The sequence below is a fragment of the Manduca sexta genome, chromosome 23 (assembly GCF_014839805.1).
Source record: "Manduca sexta isolate Smith_Timp_Sample1 chromosome 23, JHU_Msex_v1.0, whole genome shotgun sequence".
NCBI lineage: Eukaryota > Metazoa > Arthropoda > Insecta > Lepidoptera > Sphingidae > Manduca > Manduca sexta.
This window is the reverse complement of record NC_051137.1, coordinates 6,026,467-6,046,471: the sequence shown is the minus strand read 5'-3', so window position 1 is coordinate 6,046,471 and position 20,005 is coordinate 6,026,467. Positions and strand designations below refer to the sequence as shown.

The following is a 20,005-nucleotide window of genomic DNA, read 5'->3' as shown; positions in this document are numbered from 1 at the left end:
GTCGCTAGATATAATACGGTCCGGTCATCAGTTATCATTAAGTCCTAATCGAACCTCAAATTAATCTCATTTTATCATCTCATTAATCCTGTGCAAAACAATTTTGTAAATCTAACCACGAAATTTTAACCACTACCTTTTATTTCCAGAGAAGCCGCCATTCGACGCCGTCGATGCAATTCTTTTATTATAAAAATAAAATGCTCCGCACTTTCGCATTCCTAATTACAACCATACTTAAAGTAACTACTAGGTATGGCATTAATTTAGAAAGGCGTGTTGCATTAATTTTTGTAACGAAGTCGTCATTAATATAATTTACGATTTTAGTTGACGTGAGTGGTCTAATGTCATTGGCCTACATGTAAAACCTTCACAATTGTGTGGTACAGTCGCCTGCAGCAACATTTGTGTTGTAAAATATTATTAATATGTAGTAGTGTCTATTAACATCACAACTGAAGGGATGAGCAGGCATATTGTGTCTGTCGTGTACAAGTTTCACTGACTTTATTGTCGTTCTATGATGTGAAAGGGGACGAATGCATGCTCTATAGATATTTACACATCGATACAAGCATGGCCTGTGATTTGAGTTTACTATGTTATGACTTAATATATTTAAAATAATCTCACACAATTTTTATGCAATATTTGTATAATTTAAAATTTTGACATTTGTTTTAAAGATTTTTCTATTATAAAAATTTATTTAAGTACTCACTGACGATAATATAATTTTATTAACTCAGAGTCTATAAGTATATATTAAGGCATGACTGTAAATGCGTGTAGTAGGTAAAACGCATAATTAGCGTAAAGCTCATGTATTAACTGGCAGACAGCTAGAGGGATCGGCCATCGGAGCGTGGGGCGACGCGCGCAGGTCCGTTGTTAGGTTGTCTAATGTCTATCACGTCAGTCGTCACAATGTAACGACGGGTGCTCTCCGCGCCTTTGCGCCGCCACTCACGACAACCACCGGCACCGAGCCGATAATCATGCTACTTTGCACCAACTACCCCGTCAATCAATCTTCTAAACCCAGCATTACTTCGCTTCATCAAATGGTGCAATAATAATGATCGTGAGAACATAATTACATTTTATTCATGCGAATAACCTACTGCAAGGTAATTGATTTGAAAGGGATAGAGTACAACGTAGCAACAAATCAGTAAACATTTTACGCGTTATTTTACAAAGGGCATCGCTGCAATCTTTTAAACATCTATCGGCAATAACGGAGCAATTGTTAGGAGCCCGTGACGGAGTAATTCGTCGTTTCCCTTGCTGGACGCGACGATTAGCTCGGCTCTATTTAGTTGTCTATCCGATGGGGCAGAGCTGGCAGCTGACGCCGCGCGCCGGACGCGTCCGACAGACGGACACCGTTACAACATTGACTTAGAAAAACGTTTGGCACGGACAACCGTCCCGGTCGGACGCGGAGTCGGCTAATCTGAACAACGCACACTTCCTCGATTGATCGAGCGGTACTTCGGTAATGGGCCGCGAATTGTCTCACCTGATGTCTACCCGTTCCATTACCCTTTGTCTATGTTTAACATCTTGCGATCGGATTGAGCGAGTCACGTTCGACGTCACTGAACTGCATTAGCTTTATTGCATTAGCTTGAACTTTGAGACATGTCCTAGTGTTCCCACATGGCACTATGTGGGTTGATCACATCTCGTGCAGGGCACGACCGCGCCGCACCGCGCGCGCCGCCCGCACTCGTACGTGGTCCGCGGACCTTTATCGCACTTAATCATTCATAAATTATTATCTGTTGCTTACTTCCCGCTCGCCACATTTTACACAAATATATTTAAAGTTGATCTGTTTTGATTATACAAAGATTTTCACATTTAGCATTAACATTAATATCACGTAGTAATAAACTTGGTACTTCTAATCTACTCTCTTTCCTTAGCTCCATTGGTTCTTAAATGGCTCTGACATCTTCCAGTTAACAATACTCATTCGTGCATTTCTCTGACAGGACATTAAAACAGCAACCTTTCTTCGAACTAGTGTTTTCCTTGAAAACTAATCAGCGCCAGCCATTATAGGATCAGGGTCCGTCTTTACGTACGTCAATATATTTCGAGCGCTCTCGAGCGAGGAGAGCGCTCGTCCCGAAGGAATTAACCTCGACAACGCCACAATAGTCCATAATTATGAAATGTGTTGTGATTCCAAAAGGATATGCAATTTTTCTGTAGAGCCGAACAATGAGAGACTGTAATGAAAGGAGTCAATCAGTCGGTGTCTGCAGAATACGCCCGCGCTAATTTATGCGCCGCTGAGCTGGCTCGCCTGGACTGCGGTTATTCCCTCTTCCTTTAATGTCTCGTACAGACAAAGGGCGATGAAACATCGTAAATGCACGCCCGAGATCGTGTACGCAGAAAAATACTATTTGGAGCGTACGTGCGAGGATGGATAACACGGCCACCACGTGTCCTCGACTCTTCGCACGCTACGTGAGACATACACTTATTTTCTAGCCTCATATGAATTTATAGCAAATGCCATATTATTTACTAGCATTATACGCACAATTTGCGAAGCTGTCGCAAGGGCCAGCTATAATTTCCCGATGGCAGCAGATCCATCAATACACGCCTCGGGCCCCAGCCGCTTTCAATTTGTAGGCCGCTTACATCGACGGCAATTACCGTACGGACGGAAGGCCGATCATCATCGATATATGCGCTTAATAATGCCTAATGACACTTAATAAAGACGGAAAATAAAAGTGTGACGATTATTTATTATGTCTTGTAAATTGTCCTATAGTTCGATGCTGTGCCTAACTAATATAGAACACTATACATAGTACATATTAAAATTATTCGTATAATATATTTGTTTTTAATATAATATCGTATTTTTTTTATGTGGGAATTAGTTTCCATAGGGTTTATCCTCAGTCAAAATATTTAATTCTTGAATGTTAAGTAACTTTGTCTAAGATATTTGGTAAAATTTGCCATGCATAATCATTAAAGTTAAATGGTGTCTATGAGTACAGCAATGATAATCTTATTTTGGATATTTTTAAATAGCAGTATCCAATTTAGGTGGCGTGATGATAGGTGTCTTGTTTGGGTTTGTCTATTTTTGTCACTGTATAAATTTTGTTATCTCTCATTTAATGAACCTTGTTCCTAGTTTAATTGATGGGTAGATTTAACTTATAATGTATGTATGTATAAAAAAAAAACTTCTGATGTCTCTGAGTATCGAGCGCCTTGCTGGTGCTATGCTGTAGTAAGATGTTATATATATCTGATATACGGTGGCATTTTATTATAGTTTTAATGAATAGTAGCGCTGATATAATATTACTTAATTTTTTTTATAAATAGAATTTGACGATTGACTCAATCCCATATTTCAATGTTAAACGATATAGCTCATATTTAATGATTAATTATTATGTAATTATTTACATTTTCTTCTATTCACAATTAAACCGCAATTTAAAAAAATATAAATCTTCCTACACAGAATGCAAGATTTTTAATATAACGTGTAGTCCACAGCCTTTGCACAGTTCCTTTAATTCATTTTAAGTGCAAATATTAATTTAATATCGATCTCGTAATTTATTATCTGGGTATCATATATTTAGGCGATCTGTTCCTACCGCGTTTTATTATGGCAGATTCAAATCATTAATCTTGTTCTTCAAGCCGATTTCCCTGAATGCAGGGTTTTATTATAAAAGGTATCTTTTTATTGCCCTATGACGTTTATGGCAAAAAAAAAGCAACTATTCAATTTTAGAACTGATTTTTCCAAATATCTATTGTTAAATATAAACAAAAGATTTTCAAATAAAATACTCGATGCTTTATGGCCAATAAATTGTGCATCAAAATCCCCATGGGACGAAATATCACTCAAATCGAGTAAAGTGATAAAATGTGTTGGAGGCAGTCGAGATTTTAAATCTTGATCATGATTATGATCGCAGCATTAAAACGGTTACACTGCATATTCTTGTTTATCATTAATTAATTATCCTTTAAAACTTATAAGCAATCATTAATGACATTTTAGCGTCAAACGATTAGTTAAAAAATTTATAGTATGCCAGAATATATCAGTATAGAATATATCAGTATGTATGTAGGTAAATATGGAGACAAATATTTATTTATATATCTCCATGGTTACTGTATTACGTGCTTGCAATATTTTCTACGTAGTAGCTATTTGTAATACTTTGTACAGGATATTTTGTAGTATTATTTTTCTAACAAATATTGACATTGACTACATACAGAATGGGTGCTGCTAAGTAACTCATACCTGTATTTTGTATAGTCTATCCATTGAATCTATCTAAGCATATTTTTTTTTTTGTCAAAATAAATGGTTATAGTTGTATTAGCCCATATTGGCTCGTTTTTTGCTCACTACGATAGCTTCTAACATCCTTGTTACATCTCCTGTATGTTAGATCTCCTGATCTAAGTGTTTGGGGTCTTCCCAATGCCTGTCCCATCCTCAACAATGGCCATACTTTAGCTGTAGATGTTGATAATAAGGGATGCCATCAAAGTTGGTACCACAAATATTCTACTAAACATAGGTAGCAAAGATAAGTCTATCTAAACACAAGAGGAAAAAATAAAACGACATAATTGCTTGATTCGGTTTATTAACTGCGAAGATACATGACCGGGGCGGTGCGACGTTGCATTCTAAGGTTAAATGAATTATTGATTTAAATGACCTTGACCTTAATATCACCAATGAGTATAAGGTTAGCTACCGCACCGTGCCGCTCCCCCTCGATCTTAGGGCTTTTAACCCTGATATGTGTCTAAGTTCGCGTAATGCTCACATTTGATAGAACTAAAATTTAGACTATATTGCGTACCTAATCTTATCACAGGCTTGGTATTTTGATGATTTAAAGTAACAGTATTCCATATGTTTTTTATGTATTGGTAAATTCTTTCTGCCTTCATTTGAAGGTTGATTGAAGTAAGTAATTGTTAAAATAAGTTATATTTTTACAGTACAGAATGGGTAAATTATTTACGAGTACAGGAATTCTTTTTTCGAATATAATGTATGAATTTTATTTCTTAAAAACAATATACATCACATTGTCTTTGTTTAATATCATAACTCCGCAACGTAATAACTACATACAAGCGGTATCAATAATATTAATTGTATGAATACATAAGAAAAGAAAATATTATAATACAACGAGAAAAATATTGGATTTAATATCAACTAGAACATGAAACAATAATCTACGTGGCAATAAAAAAAAACATATAGGTAAAATAGCAAACTTTAGACCGATTTTTATCAGAAAGATGAAAATCAAATATCATTACAATTTCATACATATAATTGAGGATGCTAACACTGTTTACAGGATATTCATATTGTTTAAATCAACCCCAGACCTATTTATATTCACATAGATTTACAATTACAGTGTGAGCAAAACCGCGTGATAATATGACAATTCTCGACACCAAATCTTATATAAACATCTACGTGTTGGTATGTACAGTGCTTACCCTACAAAAATAATTTACTTGACCGCTATACAAAACATACATATAACTTACAATATGGAATATAAATTACTTAAACCATAATATACACACGATACAATACTTATATGTAATATCATTTATTGTTATCACTGATTTGAAATCCACAGGAATATAGGAAACTTCGACATATCTAATGTTTCTAAGTTTGACATTTTACAGTAATATAAACTCGTTTCTACTAATGTTAATTACTTATTAGGTTCTATTTGGTGTGTTCTAAATGTTAAGTCATCGAAAGGGAAGAAATTATTTGTAATGGAATGTTGTAGAGTTAGTCTCGTTATTAAATACTTAAAATAAGTAACTATAAAATATGCAATTACCGATTCATGTGGCGTATTTTTTATAGATCAAAAATAATATTTTTTAAAAAGGTTAAAATAAAAAACACATTTTTTTCTTTCCAATACAAGCAATTGAATTGACAATATTTTCTCCCAAGTTCAAAGTATAAAAAATGATTTTTCTTAAAACAAGAGCAACTCAAATTAAGGTTCTTTGGTATGATACTCAATACTAATTAAAATGCAGTTTTACCACCATCTATCTACTTGTTTTCTGACATAATTATTACAGAAAGTATTGGCCACAATCATTTACAAGATCATCGAAACATAGAATATCTACATGGATTGTGCAGGTAACTATTGTTTTAAAATTACTTCGATCTACATTACAATTAAATTTATATTTTGGGCTAGGAACCATTTAAATTACCTTTTATACTTACACAACCTCTTATTCTATTCAGTTACATAATATTTTCTATTAAGGTACAATTAATATATTCACTTTAAGAAAAGTCCGTTTACATACAACGCCTACGTCACACTTCTAATTATGAATAACTGTCACAGCACATAAGAAACCTTCTTCTAAAATGTTCAGAGTTGATGCCTGGGCGAGGCGGAGTGGTCGGGCCGCGGCGGGGGTGCGCCGGGGTGCGCGGGCGGCGGATATGGACAGTACCGCAACGGGGTGGGGGGCTTCTGCAGCCACAGATCCGGCGGTATTGCCAGAGGTTGAGGCCAAGCTGCTGGCCACGAGCGTCCTCCCAGAGCCAGCAGTTGCAGAGCTGGTGGTGTTCTCGCCCATACAGCTCTCTTCTCGGCTTCCTCGTCGGCTCCCGGTGTGCCAGTGCCTCCGGCGTACAGTCGGAGCGGCGACCGCAGCAACTGTTGTTCCATCAGCATCAGCTCCATCGGGTCTCTGGGGAACGAGAACATGCAAGTTTATTTTTACATGCATAATGTTAAGGCATAAAATGTTACAATTTACATATTTAAGGTTCTGGTTAAGATAACAAGATTATGGGATTCTCTTAGTAAAAATTTTGAAGAAATGATGTAGCCTGTTCCTGTGTCGCTTTTTGGATTGTAAATAAGCATTATTGGTATTTATTTTGTAGAAAAAAATATAATACAAACAATAAGGTGTTTTCAGTATTTTAAGAATCATTATTCTTGCACAACTAGAATTCTTAAGAGAAAGCGATCGTATAACATTCTACGAAAAGGAACGTTTCGCAAGTCGGCCTGTTCGTTGGTTTTCATCGGTCCGTAGTCTATAAAACGCGTTCGGCGAACGACGCCGGCCACCGCCGTATAACATGCTAGTTTGGAATATAATAAAGGTTATTATGTTTGTTACACCGTCATTTTGTTATAACACAACCTCCGCTGTTCTGGGCAACAAAGAAATTATATTGTTTTCTTTTTATTTTGTAACGCTCAAGAAATGACTAAAACAGGGCGCTGTTCAAAAACGACAACTTAATGTAGGTAGATGGGTATCACAGACATAACGAGAGGAGCTCTTAGAAGTCTGTGGTAAGTATATAAATTGGAATTTAATCATGAAACAACATGTTTAAACAATATGTTGGTAAAGTTATAGCCTACTTGACAGCTCTGAGTTGTATAACTTTAGACCGATATTTTTATTTTATTATCACCACAGAAGACGTTCGTTAATAAAAATAACTGCATAGTTCTCATCTCTTACGACTTTTTTGATAACCGTGGGTTTTTTGAATGCCGGCTCATTGCCAATTTAGTATAATAAAGTTCAAAATAACGCACCTAATCAATGAAGATTTGCTGAACTTCCAAAATTACTGCTACTACACTAATAAATAACCAGCCGTGTGCAAACAATATTAGAAAACAAAACCAATTTTATTTCATCACCTTGTTATGGCAATAATAAATGAAATTATTGAAGGACAATAATTTGAATGCAAGCAATTTAATACCATAACCGTATCGCTAGCGATTATTTCGCCGAAGCGCTTTACGAGTGCTAACGCGGTTAACGAGGCGCGCAGTGCGCTCGTCCCGGCCCTTTATTGCGAGAGTGCGTCCAAGTACGGAGCGATCCTTTATCGGTTCCCGGAGGTTGTCGCCACCGCCACCACATTTCGCGCTAACTCGCTATTTTCGCATCTCTACGAAATAGCATCACTTACAAGAGAACATTAATACGTTTTTCACGCCTAGTCGATAGAAGCGGAACGCGACTCTACCTGCCTCTCCAAGATTTATCCATGTGTTTATTAATAACAGGTTGCATCGGACGTTTATCTGTAAGCGGTAAATACGCGTGACGACACGGTTCTCCGAGCTGAGGTACAAAATTGGCATGACATCACGAGATGCCGTGTCGAATTTAATCTATCACCGCGACTGGCCCGAGGCGCCGCGCCGCACCACGCCGCAGTTTGCTCTCTACACGAGAATTAAAACAGGTAGTGCCCACACACGCAAGGAAACATATATTTTTTATTACACACCCCTAATTTCTATAACACCCCTGTTATTATAGGAACTTAACCACGTATTATACGCATTGTTTGCGACACCTTTCATTTTGAGTCTATTCCAAACTTTTTAAACATTATGGGAGAGTCAAGTTATAAAAAATCTTGTCCATACATAAAAGAGTCAGCTCAATAGGTGTGGTAGAAAGAAAATTTACGTGAGAGAAAGCATGACTTAACTGAAGAATCAAAAAGAACTTCATAATAAGTATGGAGTTGATATAGTAAAATGTAGAGATTACTTCTTCTTTATAATAATAATTATTATCAACTTAGTATATATATTTTTTCTATACTAGTTCACAAATATATAATTTAAATAATGATGTGCCAAATAAAACATAACATTTCTAAAATACGTTAATGATATTTAATACAAAATTAGAGCGTCATAACGAATCATGTCGGTCGTATGAATCATGCATGACACTTGCGATACTTATATCGTTTCGGGTGCTGTGGGGGCGTTAATGGCGTATTTATTATGATCTGAGTATCAGCAGTAATAGCCAACACTCTCTGCCGGCAAATTACAGGGCGGCGGTTCTCAGAGGTCCGCCGCGTCTCGGGCCGAGCGAGGCCGCCGCGCGCCCAGCGGTTCCCGATATCTCACTGCGAACGCTACACTTAGCGATATTTTTACGACAATGCATAATGCATCCGCTATCTGATAAAAATGATATACTGTTTCCCTTAGTGTTTGGTGTACTCTACTAAAGTCGCTCATAGCTAAAGGTTAAATAGCGAGCAACGTATTGCAGTAATAAAGATATTCCGGAGTATTCTCGGTCGTACATTTTTATATTAATTTACAACACTATATTATTTTTTAAGCACAACAAACTGTTTTGAAGCAAGGTAATCGTAGAACACGAGCAGGTTGCCTATGGCGCGCGCCCGCGGCCACCACGCAGTTGTCGTTAAAGTTATTTCTAGCCGGTAAGTGAATCGCACGCAATTACCGAAGAGGTGCGTCCGAACATAAATATAACTCCTCGCATGCTAAATATCAGCTGTGATTGAGCGAGGGGCGTATCTTATTAATTAATGGATGAAATGCCGCCTCGGCCACCACGCCAATAACGCCGCCCGATTCTCACACAATGGCTATTCATCATACTTATTGTCCGACGATTTTGAACGTCAGCAAAGGAAGTCATTAAGGTTGGGTACCGTTATGCGGTTGTTTTAAACGTTTATAGGCACTCAATGCGGTGTGAATTGGACAATCAAAATAGAAAGTTTCATATAGAGAACAAACAGATGGTATGGGCGGAAATGCTTAAATCCACTTTTCAAATCAACCTATAATCGTCAAGTCGACTTACAGTAAATGACAGACAGTGGAGTGGCAGTTTACATTGAGATGTTATCAGACTCGTACGCGTTAAACTGACGGTGGAGGCGCGGGCGGCGGCGTTGTGGCGGCCGTGTTCCGGAGTGCGGTGCGCGCGCGGTAGCCGCACTGTCCGCCGCTGACACCGATCAATGGAACGTGTAACGTGACTCGCGAGCCTACTAATTATACCTCAAATATTTTTAATATAGAACTATTTAACAACTAATATAAAACTAAAACTTATGCTTACGAATTGTAATACAATACGGGGGGTGACGATTTAATAATAAATACATACCTACGAAGTGCGTACGTTTAAGGACTGCATAATACATAATATATGAATGTATACAATATTCTTTAATTTCATATGACATTAAACTCTTATTACAAAATCCGTTGTAAACAATCCTAATAAAATAGACTCTATATTTTAAAGTGTTTCTACGTAGTAAGTAAGTCTACATTATTGTTGAGAATCTATTTTAACAGATACCCTAAAGATTTACAGTGAAATTATGGAAATAAATATATAAGTACAAAATATGCATATCTAAAAAATACTTCACAATTTTGCGTTGTCCTGTGTGGTTTCGAAGGTTTTTTAGAAATACGTTTCCATATAAAGTATAATTTCAAACAATAATCGTACACAACCGCTCGTTAAAGTAGACGCGACCGCTTACGCTTTTATAAAACATGTTTTAACAGAGCACAAATAACTATAATTTATTAAAACCATACATAGTAAAATAAATACCAACTATAGATATATCTTAATTCAGTCATTACATTTATATTTTATGATTCTGTTCGCGTGCTATAAGATCCAGTTAGCAGGCGATTAATAATGAATGAAATAAAAATATTTCATATTCGCAAAAGCCATGTGCACACCCTGCAGCAAAACGTTTATAGCTCACATCTGCACCAGAATGCCTTCATTGTGGCCGCAAGTCTACAGACTACCTGAATGAAGCTATAATATAACTATTTCAATCATTTACATTGACGAATAGCATCTCAATAAGAATAATGAAAAAAATTAAGTACCTACTGTATAATGGATAAATATAAGTATTAATTTATTTGATTAATGTAATTGAAATTCAATAGATATATTTATTCTAAATCTATTCAAAAAGTCTACATTTTACGTTAAATATAAATTACGACTTGAAAACAAATTAATCTTTTGTACAGTTCTTATAAAATTGTTGTCAATTTTAACGTGACGACAGTTTTTCTACTAAACGTCCATCGTTACGTGGCAAGTAACTTGTTATGTAAATGGCCAAGAGCCTATGTATTGTCGGACTCGGATAGTATACTCGCATCGTAGCCATTTCGTCGACTCATTATGAAAGCCCAAAGCCCACATGAACAAAAAACCACGTGTATTCTTGCGGTAGCGAGCAGAGATGCGTAATTGCATCGATAACATCTCGAATTAGCCGTCAATCAGTAGAGAACTATCATCGGGCCACCGTTGTATCAATTAATCCAAATCGGTAGCCGGGTACGCGCACCGCGATTAGATTATTAATAGGTTCGATAATTCTGTCCATCATCGGGGCCAGCAAAAAACCGTGGGACTACGTGTAGAACACGTAAATGGGTAATGACTTTTGAGATTGGTCTCATTTGTAAAGTAAATGCGGGTAAATATTATAACACCGTCATATAATTCTTTAGTTATAGTATTTTCTTTCAGTTAAAGCACAGAGGTGAACCAAAATAAATTAATTTCATAGATTTTCTAATGTATCAAAATGTTTAATTCTGCGGAATTTAGTATCATTATGATTCCTTATTGCGAATGTAAGTCATAGTTCACCGTCAGTTTACTACGCTTTAAAGGAATGATTAAATAGACACTGATCATATTTACCTTGTAAATGAACATATTATAATGACAACACATTGATAGGTAATATAATTTATAGTTTAAACATATCTATTTATCCACTGTGAGATTGTTTAGGTTATTAGGATATAAATTTTAATTTATAATTAAGTATCATTCCAATCGGTAATTGTTTTATGAGTAATACACAACTAAATGTTAGATTATAAGACTCATCATGACAAACGTCTATTAAATATTAAAACCTCGCAAGTACTTATTACAAAGTCTTAATATTACACACTCGACCTTCGATATAAGTGATTCTTATTAGCAAAGGTTTATGCATATTCAATCGAACAGGTTGCTAAAGCGCGTAAACGCTAAAAGAAAATGGCTCGGTTGATATAATGCCGCTGGCGAGTAAACCGTGCCGTCGATCTTTATAGTAAATGCATCACACCGATGGGCAGATAATAGAAATGCGTTTTAATTTGTCGTTTAGGGTATAATGAGGAGCGAGGCCTGTGATTACGCGCGCCGCCGCCGCCGGCCGCTCGGATCACCGCCGCGCCGCGCTCGCTGACGTGAGATGTTTCCACACGCCACTCCCCGCCTTCTCCTCTACTCTTCGCACGCAACTAAGCATCCTCGAATGTGATACAAAACGTACATGTTGAAATGTGCCCTCATTTACACGAGCCTCTATGTTATTAGATTAGACCCTCTTTTTTACTCTGTTTGTTCTTTTTAGTTTTATTTATTACTAGCTTTTGCTAGCTCTTCGCCCGCGTGAAGAAATTTTCTGAGATTAAATTCCCGCAATAGAAAGTAGCCTATTTCTTTCTCAGGGTCTTAAACTATCACCATACCAAATTTCATAGAAATCCGTTCAGTAGATTTTAACATACAGACAGACATAAAGGGGTCTTTGTTTAATAATATGTATAGATAATAATTACGAGAAAGCTTCGTGATAGTTCACTATAAAATATTTGTTGACTAATAGAGTAACTTTATAGGCCTTCAATAGCTCTTTCTTGTGATTAAACAATATCGCCGGTCGTATTGAAAACCTTTAACCACGTAAATAAAAAAATCAGAATTACTTAGAAAACTAACAATACAGTTGTATACTTAAATTCGGCCAGTACTCAACCAAGTACGATGATATCATCAAAAATATAATAATTTGTGTGTGTGCCGCGATTTAAATTTCATATTTTTTATTCTCGCACGCGTTAATCACGATAATCGCAAGCCGAAAGTAGTGGTCGGCGCGGCTCGCCGACGATCGCCTCTAGGCAAATTCTCGCCTCGCATCAAACCACCCGTGCTTTTGGCTTAATGAGCGGAAATCGGAATTTTGCTTAAGGTTCACATTAAACCTGATCGTAAGTTTTTGTGCGTCATATCGATGATATTTAAATCATGTATTATCATGTTCTGCGAGCTTGTTTATTTTCCCTCTGAAATTTGAACGTAAATAGTATAATTATATGAATTCGAAAAACAAGGTAGAAAGTAAATAGAGTTTTTTGTGTATTCGCTAATAAAGCATTCGTATCATTTGTGAAACATAAGTATCTTAGTATGGGATGTTTATTAATAAAACTAAGTTTATGAGATAGCGAAGATAGGGTCTGCCATTAGGTACTCAACAGACATTACCAAGAAATCGTTTGTAATGATCATTGACAATTTGCACTGTAGTATCATAAAATCACAACGGTTAATGGAAACACATTTAATAACTATTAAATTAAATTATTTATGGAAATTAAACATTTTACATCTATTTTATAGTTGCGTTCTATTAGATACAAGAAGTTACATCCATGACACAATGTTATGGATTACGGAATTGTTTTTGTCATGTTATGTTAGTTAATTAGCAGAATATCACCTCAATATTCAACAAACTGCAAAATGGAAATACTGAGATAAGCATTTATTTCAACGTTACGGATTATTTTTTAAATATACCTATAAGTAGGTATATTTTTAAAAATAAAACCGTGCCCATTGTAAAACCATATTACATACTTTATTTTAATTCTCATAACATTTCATATGTCGATTAAACAGATATGGCGGATAAAAACAGGTCCATCCCTAAATCGATGGTCCGATCGAAGAGGCGCGTATCGGTCGCAATCAGCGGAGGAGGCGCGTTTTTAATCTTTTATTCATGTAAAGCCGCTCGGCACAAATTGCAGGGCGGCCGTCGTACGATCCTAATGCTTTTCAACTGTTCCTAATAACCTGCCAATTTATCAAACTCGCCTTAAACGGTGCAACGCGGCAAACGCTTTGCCGACCAAGCCGACCGATATGAGTGGGGACGTGTGTCCATCACGATATCCGAAATTTGCCGCGACCTTGGCAACTTTGGCAGGCCATTAACGTTTTGGGGCAGGTGTGAATATTCATATAACACTTAAATGATGTTGAACGATTATTTTAAATATGATTATAGAGTTAATTGCGAATACTGACCCCGAAGGTTATTTTTTATTGTAAAATACGTATCTATATTTACGTCGCGAAGCCATTTCGTTTCATCGATGATGTCTTTCGGCTGTCCTTCAGTTTACAGCTATTCTATATATACTTTTGATTTTTCATATTATACAAATTTGAAACTTACCTATCAAAATCTGTTAATCGCGATGAATCTCTAAAACCTTTTGCGAAAGGATTGGAGTCTATCTTCAGCTTGGTGATGAGTTGGTTTTGGTAGGCGGTGACGGCTGTGAACACCGTCTCCGGGAACACAAAGGTGCGGTGCTGCTCCCGGGACAAATCGGTGATGGGACCGCCACCTTCACGCACCTTCACAAGGTGGATCCTGGGCTGGTACCGGTGCATGGAGTTCAACACGATCTGGGGATAGAGAATTGAAATTAGAGAACATTAATATACATGCATTGAACTGTTACCAATTTTTTTTAAAGCATAATATTTCGATCACAGAACGTCGCAAGAAAAGTTATGAATTTTAGACCAGCACAAGGAAATATTTGAGACGGATGATGATAGTCTTCCGGAAACCTTAGAAAGTTGTTTATGAGACAGGAATTTACCTTCATCAAACATATGTCATTTATCTAATTTTCTTTATACATATTCCTTTAAAGTACGCCCAAATTTCTAAACGTGCAATCCATAATCCGTTTCATACAAGAAACTCTGAATCGGTTGAAATTATGTAAAACAACCAATCCACAAGGCGACAGATGGTTGTAATAATTCTAAAGCACCTTAAAATCTGCGGTCGTCTTTTTATATGTGAGTTTTAATGGCTTTTAGACAGTGTTCTTGCAACTCTTGTTAGATAGAAATGTAAGCGTTCACAATTATTATAGCATCGAGAGCAGAAAGTGAACGAATCTAGAAGAAATATTAATACTACTACAGTCTATATTAATATATAAATCTGAAGCGTTTGTTTGTTTGTTTGAACGAGCTAATCTCAGGAAGTACTAAAGCGATTTAGAAAAATAACTCCAATATCAAGCTACTTTGCTCCTAAGTGATGCCACTTTTTAACCCGGGAAAATATAAAGCAGATTTTTTTATTAAGAAATAACATCTTCAAACTGGCGGAGCCGCAAGCAAAAGCTAGTTTATTTGCAAATTGAATTAGATTACCTTGAATCTAAAGTGATAGAAAAAATACATAGATATATTAACTCAGTTAGCTAGGGAAAAAACATTTTTTCTGTAAATGTATAAAGTTCTTGTTATAAATAGGTATTCGGATTAAATATGTTTGCATAAAATCAAGTTCCGGTTGCTTCGAGTGTTGATAGATCCCAATTAAGCTAATAATATTCAGCAAATAACAAGCACTAAAAAATAAATTTATGAAACAGCTTATCGCGTCAAAACGGATCGTTTTTACAACCAAAGATATTTTTAAAATAAAAACGGACCATGCAATACGTCATTGGTAAACCCTCATTCATAAAAATTCTTAACTTTACGACTTAGATATTTTTATCAGACAATTTGTTATAATATTCCGGAAATTTGTTACATAGATAAGTGTTTTAACACAGATTACTTTATTGTATATAATTAAGCTTGCATCTGATTGTGAGTTTTAATTACTGTTTTATTACCAGAATAAAATACATGCGAACGCTTTGAATGGATATCCGTAATATGATGGCTTCCTCGAAAATTACTCTGAGCTACATATACCTAACTAGGTACTAATTTGATGAAAATGTATTATTGAGAGAACAATTTATTATAGTAATTATACTTTATATTAGCCCGAAGAAGTTCCGTAGCCAGTTTTAAAAGGCATTCAATGTTGGTAACATTAACCGTTAGTTTTTGTTTTATCTGGTAATGAATATATGTGGTACAAACAATTTTATTTAATATAAGGTCAAAGGGATCTATTTAGTCTACGTTGGCATATGCGTCTTTTTGCAAATACGGGCGTTCTAATCGAAGGTAAAATTAATCTATTAATAGCAGTATGTATACATAAGAGTAAAAGTTCCCCTATTTAGTATATGGCTTACACTTACGCTTTACTTGGTTTGTACTATTAGAACGCCTGTAATTGCAATAAGTGGATTCGCTGCCATAGACGGAATAGGGCTCCCTGACCTTACACTCATCATAATATGAAACCTTATAATAAAGTTTATTCTATTGGTAATGTCTTATAATCATAGTTATATGCTTATTAAGTGACATATGTATGTATATACATTATATGTTATGTTTATATTAGTGATCATCAATATTTTTTTAGTAATTATTATATTTTTTTTTTTTATTTATAACCATAAATTAACATTATGATCCCTAGATTGCACTGTCCTCTTTTTTTTATATCCATCCCATGGCTGTCTGCAAGATATTGCCTGGAGCGGTAAGACCTCCATTTGTACTTTTGTTTTTCTTTTTTCAATTTAAATTGTGTTACTTGAGTGCAAAAACAGTGAATAAATAAATAAATAAATAAATTGTAATGAATACATTGACAGTTTCGAATAAACCAAATCCCACGGAACTTAATACAATTAGCACAATTATCTAACCCAAATAGTACACTAAGATAATTGCTAATATTATAAACATCAAACTAAAGCCAGTCGAACTAAAAAGTTACTAATCTTAGTTCAAGGAAGTATGTTAACACATTTTATCAGTTGGCGAAAAATCTGTAAAAAACACGATCATTGGCACCTTCCTAATATTTACACTAGAAAAAACTGAGTTTAGCCAATTAATACGCGTTTTATACATTTAATAACAATGTAGGTGATTTCTCATCACGTACAGTGTAACAGCGTACTGTTGTAATTAATTGGGCGGTCGACGAGCCATGGGCCGGGTGCGATGTGACGAGCTGATAAGCCAACGCCACAGAAATGGTTCATGACTTTACGGCCACGATGAGATAATTAACGTCTGTAAATTAATTAATTTGAACGTCTAGTTATTTTTATTACGAAATCATGATAATTGCGTGACCAAAGGCGCCGACGTATGCGCTGGATATTACAGTGTAACTGTCATAGTTAAGTCTGTGTGAGTTGCTTGACTTAAGAAATATCATTATTCGGTTATATAGAATTGTAATGCCCGTCTGTTAATTTCTTGTAAAATTTTCTTGAAAAGCTTCATCGAATATAGTAGATAGGAATTCCGTCTTTCAATAATCTAGCCGATACATAAACGGATTAACAAATATAATAACACATACCTACTTAGATTAGCATCACAAAAACATGCGCATAAAATCATGTTATAATTACGGACATATTAAAACTAAACTATATACCCACGCATTATAAATTTTATTAAGTTGTACCACAAAGATGTGAAACAAATTGATATGTTTTCGTTTTATATGTAAATATTAACATATAAAATACGAGTAGCGGCAAAAAAATTAATTATTCACCCTATCTAATCAACTTCTGTGCGATTTTGACCTGAATTATGTAGTAAAAATATTAAAATTACGCTCTTATCGTAATGATTCGGTGAAAACTTTCACTATGACTAATAAATTAGAATTTTATTAGTAACTTTGAAGCATCAATGTGACATTTATGGGCGTTTGAAGTCGTCATATTGTTTAATATAGGTGTAGATAACCGATAAGATCGCCGTAGGTGCAATTACGTTCCTAAAGCCAATTTCGCACGTTAATGAGTTGTCGCCCCCGCCCAAATCACGAATGATTGATTGTATAGTAATATTATTAATTATAGATCCTGATTAATTTTACACATTTAATCTTGATTGAGTATAGAATTTTTGACACATAATGTGCAATGTAATTATGGTTGGTGATATTTTAATTTATGAGTAGGTATTTTAAAGATTAAATTTAGTTTATGAATCGGATCCTATGTAAATACAAACTTATTACAAATAATTTACACATTCTTTGTCGTTGTTTGTTGTAGTTAAACGCGGCTTATATTACATAAAATGGGTATCTCATTCACCTGTCATTTTAATATGCAAGTATTGTGCTAATGATATTAGCAACAGAAACAAAATAGTAGTTCCATTTACACCCAAACCAGAAAATAAAATACAGATTAGATAATGATTTTGCCTGGTGCAGGTATCGAATCTGCGACATCTCAGTTCCCTGCAGACCCATTGCCTCTAACTACCTAATGGTGGCTATCAAAATCAATATTTCAGTAAATTAAAACATAAATATTCTATTTATTAATACCTGCACAATACTCATTACTTTAAAGTTTAATCCAAGTATATTATAGCATTTTATAAATTTCAGCAATGTAGAGTTGCTTTTGTATTATTAACAGTAACAATACGTACATAATACTTTAATATACTTATATTCTTATTTACTTATTAATTGTTTACGATGATCCCGAAACATATTGTGTTTTTGCCTAATTCTACTAAACAAAATACGTTTCATTCACCTTACGCGAAACTTAAAAAGCCACTATATTATTCATTCAATATCAAGCATGAACTGCTGATACGAAGCATTACAATAATTACAAGCACGATGGTATCGTAGCACGTAGGCGACGACACCGATCTGAAGGGATGTGGCTCAACCCACCCTCCTGCTAACCGCCAAGTGATATTAATCTTTATTATCTGAAGAGTAAGATAATAAGTGCGTTGTCACCGAAAAGGCCAGATAGGTGTAATTGCGGTGAGGGCGTTGGGAGGGACCCGGGGAGGAGTGGAACATGGCGGACGGTGGGGGCCAGATGTCGGCGGGCAGTCGACCGCGCCGCATGTGTTCTCGCTCCACAATTATACAACAAAAATTATAATTCCATACGAGTTCTAAAATTTCCATAATAATTTAAGCAGATACTAATGAATATTTTACTAGCAGATCTTTTTATTTGCACGTATTATGTATTTTGCAATCCAATAAATGTTCTTTTAATTAAAATTATGGTCGCCTTAAATGCATTATACAGACTCTAAAGTTTAATATTCATACACGTAATAATTTTATAAAATATAATATTTAGTGTAAACGAGACTTTAAAAATGTTCACACTGGAATAAAATATTGGGATGACAATTACACATCGGTCAAACCGGTTGGAAGTCAGTCGTCAGTCGGTAAGGCCGGTCCGTCAGTACCGTCAGTGCGTCAATAAGCGGCCGCGTCGATATTTCGATTAGCGTGCGAGCCCGCGGATTACGGCGGATTTTCGCCTCGGCACCGGCGCGCCGACAAATTGGCCCATTTGTACATTCCACCGGTACGAGCCACACTGCCACCGTATTGCTTCGAAACTTCCACCTCTTAATCAATTTGCCATTTATAATGTTTTTATTCGAAGATATATTCCTTTAAAGATGTTTCAAATCGTCCTTTTATGGCGAATTTCAGTGACACTGCAAATTTTGTCTTATTTAGTATAATAATATGTATTGAACATTATCATAATAATTATTCCTATAGTAGGGACTCATAAATACAGAGTGTACTTTTATTGAAACTATATTACTTAGGCAATAGAAACTGATCCAAAGTATTTTAACCACTCATGAATATGGTATACCATAAATGCACAGATGAGCCTTAATCCCACATTCAATATATGAATTTATTTTAAATAAACAAACAGCACGCGTCCCTTAATATAATATGTCAACAGATGAATCCAAAAGTGTGGGCGAGCACGGTCGCGCACTAAAGTGTTTATATATTTTTATAACACATCTTATTTAAGGATCATTAAATATGAACTATGAAACTAAACACATTCCTACGATACAAGTGGACCCCTCGCCGAGCGTATATTTCAAGTTATTTAATGGACGTCGTAAAATTTTACGAAAATATTTATTATTTACACGGAGACACACAGTAGTGCCACTAGAAATTATATGTAATTAATTGTTT

At 35.4% G+C, this 20,005-nt stretch overlaps 1 protein-coding gene across 1 annotated transcript in view; it reads right to left on the bottom strand.

Annotated features, from left to right (window-relative positions):
• Positions 1 to 4,662: 4,662 nt before the first annotated feature.
• The window catches only part of LOC115450723 (T-box transcription factor TBX20), a 65,149-nt gene continuing 49,806 nt past the window's right edge, over positions 4,663 to 20,005 (bottom strand). The window contains exons 5-6 of the mRNA XM_030178806.2: positions 14,255 to 14,490; positions 4,663 to 6,810 (exon numbers count right to left, since the gene is read on the bottom strand). Of these exons, the coding sequence (XP_030034666.1) occupies positions 6,486 to 6,810; positions 14,255 to 14,490 (561 nt within the window). The 3' untranslated portion in view covers positions 4,663 to 6,485. The remainder of the gene's footprint in view (positions 6,811 to 14,254; positions 14,491 to 20,005) is intronic.